Genomic DNA, 7,114 nt, shown 5'->3' with positions numbered 1-7,114 from the left:
GACCGTCAGTTCTGGTATCAGAGCATTTTGGCGCAAATGCTGAGGATCAGCACCATATCATAAAGATCCAATATCAGTGCATCCCTAATCAGAATCAATTTCTTGTTTTTCTTGCATTCAAGTAACAAAGACAGTACAATTTTGCTGCTTAATCATTACAGTCTTTTATTTAGTTTTTATCTGGATTGCCTTTTTTTCTCTAACACAGAAAATGGGTGAGAAAACATAAATTGTATACAAACACAGTACAGTACTGTATTAAAAGATTATGTGTTGCATCAATTACTGTTCAGTAATACAGTACACAAACTTTAAGTCTTCTAAACTGTACCTGTACAGTATGCAGTACAAAGACATCTACAGGTGCAGTATCTATTGTGCACAATTACCACAGATACAGGTACAGTAATCACACCTTATGCAAACATTTTAAATACTGTAAAATGTACAGTAAAATACTGTAAAAATAAAAATACAGGTACTGTACTCTACATGTACGTGCTTTTTATTTTTTAGTGTACACCTGTACTGTACAATACTGTATCTGGATTTATTTTTACAGTTCTGTACTACAGTACTTTTTTATTCTAACATTAAATGGAACAGTACTGAACATTATTACCGGTAAAAGATTAACTGTAATTGTTGCATCAACTTGCTTCACAATTACAGTAATACAGTACACAAACTTAAACTCTTCTAAGTACAGTACAATCACAGCTACAGTATCTATTGTGCGCAATGCCCACTAATACAGTAATCACATTCACATACAGTAATATGCAAACATTTTAAACTACAGTACTGTAAATACTGTCCAGTAAAATATTGAAAATAAAAATACCTGTGCAAGTACTGTTAATAAAATACAGTACAGTACTGTAAATAAAAATACAGGTACTGTACTCTACCTGTATGTACTTTTAATTTTTTTAGTGTACACCTGTTCTATACAGTACAGTATCTGGATTTATTTCTACAGTACTGTACTTCAGTACTTTTTTTATTTTAACAGAAAATGGTACAGTACTGAAAATTATTAAAAGATTCATTGTTGCATCAACTTTGTTCATAATTACTGTACTGTAATACACAAACTTCAACTCTTCTAAATACAGTACTGTACTGTACAGTACAATTACAGGTACAGTATCTATTGAGCGCAATGCCCACTAATAATCACATCTTATGCAAACATTTTAAAGTACAGTACTGTAAATAAAATATGTACAGTACTGTAAATAAAAAAAACAGTACAATTACTGTAAATAACATAATGTACCTAAAATAGTGTACAACTACTGAAAATAAAATTCTGTAAATAAAAACACAGGTACTGTACTCTACCTGTACATACCTTAACATTTTTAGTGTACATCTGTACAGTACAGTATATGGATTTATTTTACAGTACTTTACTTCAGTACTTTTTCATTCTAAAAGAAAATGGCTCTGAAGACATGAACTACCTGTATATTCTATACAAATACAGTACTGAACATTATTAAGTGTAAAAGATTAATTGTTGCATCAACTTGGTTCACAATTACAGTAATACAGTACACAAACTTAAACTCTTCTAAGTACAGTACAATCACAGCTACAGTATCTATTGTGCGCAATGCCCACTAATACAGTAATCACATTCACATACAGTAATATGCAAACATTTTAAACTACGGTACTGTAAATACTGTCCAGCAAAATATTTAAAATAAAAATACCTGTGCAAGTACTGTTAATAACATACAGTACAGTACTGTAAATAAAAATACAGGTACTGTACTCTACCTGTATGTACTTTTAATTTTTTTTAGTGTACACCTGTTCTATACAGTACAGTATCTGGATTTATTTCTACAGTACTGTACTTCAGTACTTTTTTATTCTAACAGAAAATGGTACAGTACTGAACATTATTAAAAGATTAATTGTTGCATCAACTTTGTTCACAATTACTGTAATACAGTAAACATTTTAAAGTACAGTACTGTATAGTTTTTTGTATCCAATCCAGTACTGTACTTTAAAAAATTTTTAGCTGCAGATGGAGACAATGTTTACATACTGTACTTTAAAATGTTTGTACTGTACTGTTGCTGGAGAGGTCTTGCTTGAAGGTCCGGATACAGAATGATCTGGAACAGGCCAGTGTGTTCTAAAACAGGGAAATACAGTAGTTAGTCATCAGAAATAATGATCATAAACAAAACATTCAACAGTACTGTTAAATAATGTACAGTACTGTACTAAAAAACAGTACAGTACTGTATTTAAGCTTTACATACTCTTATACAGTACTGTACTGTATTTAGATAGTGTACTACAGTTACTGTCTACTGTATGTTTTTACTGTACATACCTGTACCTTTATTGGTTTTCTTGTCCCCACAGTGCCAATAATGTTGCTTGTTTTCTTGGGGCATTGGTTATCCTTTTTTCAATTAAATGTCTAGTGGATGTTATTGGTTCTAGAAGCTCCGGGCAGTTATTAAATAATGCAAACTCTTGCAACTGGTGAACTATCTCTAGAGCATCTTGGTAGCTTTTGATTGCTGGCTCACTGGGAATTTCTGTGGTTTCAGCACTTTGATCGTCATCCATGTTCTCATCACTATCTTGTTGTTGATCTATAAGTTCCACAGCATTTGTAAATGTGCTTTCCGTCGCAAGTTCTTTGTCTATGTCAATGTAACGGTCTATTTCACTGTCAACAAGACCTCCTTGCTGGAATAATGAACGAATATCATTGTTTTCTTCTACAGTCACCTGTATTATTTCTGGCAATTCTTCATTATCGTTCCTGTTTGAATTAGAGAAACCAGCTTTTACAAAGCACTTGCAAATGGTATCAGCAGAAATAGACTTGCATGCCATAGAAATCCAGTTGACAGCATCAAGGACTGTTATGGACTTGGCAAGCTGGTGTACATTTTGTGTGGTAGAAATGTTTGCAACCAAGGACTGTAGCAATAATTTTCTATAGTGTGTCTTCATCGTGTAGATAACACCTTGGTCCATTGGCTGTGTTACGCTTGTTGTGTTTGCAGGGAACCAGGCTAATTTTACATTGCTAAGTTTCAGATGTGGATGGCAGGTAGCGTTATCCAAAAACAGGATGACTTTATGACCTTCTCTCTTCATTTTTCTGTCAAAAATCTTGAGCCATTCAGACATTAGTTCTGCTGTCATCCAGGCTTTTTTATTTGCACGCCAAATAACGGGAAGCTGTGTAGTGTCTATGTTTTTGAAGCAACGTGGCTTTGCTGCCTTACCAATCACAAGAGGCTTCTCCAATCTCCCATCCATGTTTCCACAGAGGAACACCGTCAATCTTTCCTTGGATAACTTTCCTCCTGTGCATTTTTCACGTTTAACAGCCAGAGTTTTTGAAGGTAGCAACCTAAAGAATAGGCCAGTTTCATCGCCATTGTAGATATCTTTTGTAGCGTATGGTTCCTTAAGCATTTTGAGCTTTTCTTCCCATTGGCTAACAGTTTCTTGATCTACATCCTTTGCTTCTCCACATATTTCATTCCATACAATGCAATGCCTCCTTTTAAAACTTTCCAACCAGCCATTAGATGCCTTAAAATCTGTTTTGCCTAATTCTTTGGCTAGTGCGAGGGCTTGTGTTTGTAGTATAGGACCAGAAATTGGTAAATTTTTAGAGCGTGCGGCTACAAACCATTCCCACAGGAGCTTGTTTAAATCTTCATTTCCAGTTGCCTTCGCTTTCCTCTTCACTTCGCCATTGCCAGCTAACCATTCTTCCATGATTTTCTCTTTATTTTTGATAGCTTCATAAATTTGTGTTTTGCCACACTTAAATTTCTCAACACATTGTTTTACAGACAACTTATATTTTGTGTAGGCCTCAATCACTTTAACTTTCATAGCAAGAGTAAGTGTGTTGCACTTTCTAGGAGCCATTCTTTGTCACACACCTCTTAAGTCTCTTAAGTTTCAGGGTCCTTCCAACACCGCTTCGTTCCCACACCACTAACGTTTCGGCGTCCTTACAACACCCCTTCCGCTTCCTTCCCACACCACTAACGTTTCTGCATCCTTCTCACATCACTTCCGTGTCAGCGTCTTTTCCAATACCCCTTCCGCTTCCTTCCCACACCACTTAACACCCCTTCCGCTTCCTTCCCACACCACTTAACACCCCTTCCGCTTCCTTCCCACACCACTAACGCTTCTGCGTCCTTCTCTCATCACTTCCGTGTCAGCGTCTGTTCCGTCGTCTTGTTCTTACCTCACTTCCGTTCCGCGTTACATTTTCCGGCTTATCCAGGTTTTCCGGCTTATCCAGGTAAGTGAACCAAATGTATGCGTAATTAACACTGTGACCACTTTCCGTTTCCGCGTTGGACAGTTTCCGGCTTATCTAGGTAGTAAAACAATGAAAGTATACACTAAGCGCCGGGACGGAGGGATATTTCCGACATGGACAGGTTTCCGTGTTATACAGGGTCCGTCTTGGACAGGTTTCACTGTATATATATATATAATATTAATATATATATACTTGGATTAAAGTTGTATATATATATATATATATATAATAATTGCAATTTTTTTTTTTTTTTTTAAAGCCAATAAAAAATATATTTTTTCCCATATGAGAGGTGAAGCTCTGCCTAACCGGTCTCTAGTGACTGCACGTCACTATACAATACACATTCACGTATTATCTATGGGAAACCAAAACCCAAGCTGAAGAGGACACAGAATGAATAGGGAGCGGAAAAAATAAAGAAGGCAGTCCTAAACTGGAGGCATAACAGCTTGAAGAACCTTTCTCCCAAAAGAAGCTTAAAGGGACAATATACTATAAAATAGTTTTTCCATTAATGTGTTTCCAATTACTGCAGAGTATAAAATGTATGAGATTTACTATTTTAAGGCTTATTTGTGTATATGAAATAGCTGATTTTGTGTTTTGAAGCCCCAACCTAATAAAATGGGTTGAGCTTGTAGGTATATTCAGATCTCATTACTTTATCACCTTGTGTACATATACCTGCTTCTTTATCTTATATCTGTCCATAAACCAATCACTAATACTTGGAGAGAACAATGGAAAATTAATATTTTATTACCTTATCTCTTCTACAATTCACTGGGAGTGTAATTTCTTCTACTGGCTGTGTTTACACAGCTTGGCCATGAGGCCAAAAACTTTCAGGATGGGTGGGGATACCACAGGTTAAATAAACTATTTATAATACTTGTAAACAATTTAATACATTCCAGCAGGTAAAGTGGATTATTGTGAACAAATTAAAGGAGAGAACATTTTTGAGTAAACTGTCTCTTTAAGCTGAGGCAAAAAGATCAAATTTGTAAAACTTAGTAAACTAAGTATGTAACGAGGACGAAGTGTCTGCTTTACAGATCTTTTCCACTGAAGCCTCATTCTTAAGGCCCAAGACGAAGACACTGCACAGGTAGAATGTATTGTGATTCTAGAATGAGGCTATTGTCCCGCATCTACATAAGCCATACAAATTAAACTATTCAGCCAAAAGGAAAAAGTAATCACAGTGGCCTTTTGACCCCTGCGCTTACTAAAGTACATAGTGAACAGGGCCCATCCGCAACTTTGATATTGAACACAATAGAGTGTATGGGGACGCTTCTTTTAACTTAGGAGAACAATATAAATTAAAGAATTATGACTTCATTAATTTAAACTGAAAACAATCATTTTTGGGATCCGCAATTAACGGCTACTATTGTGTTCAATATCAGAGTTGCGGGTGGGCCCGGGAATGTGCCCGGTATACGCTTCAATAATTCACACTAATATTTATGACAACCACTGTTTGCACTAGATGCAGCAAACTATAGTCTAGGCATCAAACTACTTGTAAAAGCACATAGATGCATGGGCAATATTTATATCTAACACAAGAGCTCTGGCTACTAATATTTGTGGATATTTGGAAATACGTTAATTTATTACGGAATACTGAACACTAACCAACAACGTCAGGTTTATAAAATGTATTCACTTTTCAGATTGGTAGACATATGGGGATAGTTAGACGAAGAGGATATAATAAGCAACAGTGTTACCACTAATTAACGGCTAGATTTAGAGTTCTGCGGCCAAAGGGGTGCGTTAGCTACGCGTGCTTTTTTTCCCCCGCACCTTTTAAATACCGCTGGTATTTAGAGTTCTCTGAAGGGCTGCATTAGGCTCCAAAAAGGGAGCGTACAGGCATATTTACCGCCACTTCAACTCTCAATACCAGCGGTGCTTACGGACGCGGCCAGCTTCAAAAACGTGCTCATGCACGATTCCCCCATAGGAAACAATGGGGCAGTTTGAGCTGAAATAAAACCTAACACCTGCAAAAAAACAGCGTTCAGCTCCTAACGCAGCCCCATTGTTTCCTATGGGGAAACACTTCCTAAGTCTGCACCTAACACCCTAACATGTACCCCGAGTCTAAACACCCCTAACCTTATTCTTATTAACCCCTAATCTGCCGTCCCCGCTATCGCTGACCCCTACATATTATTTTTAACCCCTAATCTGCCGATCCGTACACCGCCGCAACCTACGTTATCCCTATGTACCCCTAATCTGCTGCCCCTAACACCGCCGACCCCTATATTATATTTATTAACCCCTAAGCTGCCGTCCCCAACGTCGCCGCCACCTACCTACAATTATTAACCCCTAATCTGCCGACCGGACCTCACCGCTACTCTAATAAATGTATTAACCCCTAAAGCTAAGTCTAACCCTAACCCTAACACCCCCTAAGTTAAATTTAATTTTATTCTAACGAAATAAAATAAATCTTATTAAATAAATTATTCCTATTTAAAGCTAAATACTTATGTGTAAAATAAACCCTAATATAGCTACAATATAAATAATAATTATATTGTAGCTATTTTAGGATTTATATTTATTTTACAGGCAACTTTGTATTTATTTTAACCAGGTACAATAGCTATTAAATAGTTAATAACTATTTAATAGTTACCTAGTTAAAATAATTACAAAATTACCTGTAAAATAAATCCTAACCTAAGTTACAATTAAACCTAACACTACACTATCAATAAATTAATTAAATAAACTATCTAC

General features: G+C 36.1%; 1 protein-coding gene across 1 annotated transcript; it reads right to left on the bottom strand.

Moving 5' to 3' along the window:
* Window positions 1-2,370: 2,370 nt before the first annotated feature.
* LOC128646872 (tigger transposable element-derived protein 4-like) lies at window positions 2,371-3,933 on the bottom strand. Its single transcript, XM_053699676.1, has 2 exons — window positions 2,915-3,933; window positions 2,371-2,803 (listed from the first exon to the last, which is right to left on the bottom strand). Exons 1-2 carry the CDS (start codon window positions 3,931-3,933, stop codon window positions 2,371-2,373), a joined length of 1,452 nt encoding a protein of 483 aa, XP_053555651.1.
* Window positions 3,934-7,114: the final 3,181 nt, after the last annotated feature.

This window comes from Bombina bombina, chromosome 2, assembly GCF_027579735.1.
Source record: "Bombina bombina isolate aBomBom1 chromosome 2, aBomBom1.pri, whole genome shotgun sequence".
Taxonomy (NCBI): Eukaryota; Metazoa; Chordata; class Amphibia; order Anura; family Bombinatoridae; genus Bombina; species Bombina bombina.
This window is presented reverse-complemented; position numbering and strand designations above follow the sequence as displayed.

Bases quoted from the DNA above. Each gene is read 5' to 3' on its own strand.
- LOC128646872 (XM_053699676.1), bottom strand. From the start codon at position 3,933: ATGGCTCCTAGAAAGTGCAACACACTTACTCTTGCTATGAAAGTTAAA. The intron at 2,804-2,914 runs GTCCATAACAGT...TAATTCAAACAG, and splicing joins AATGTACACCAGCTTGCCAA to GAACGATAATGAAGAATTGC.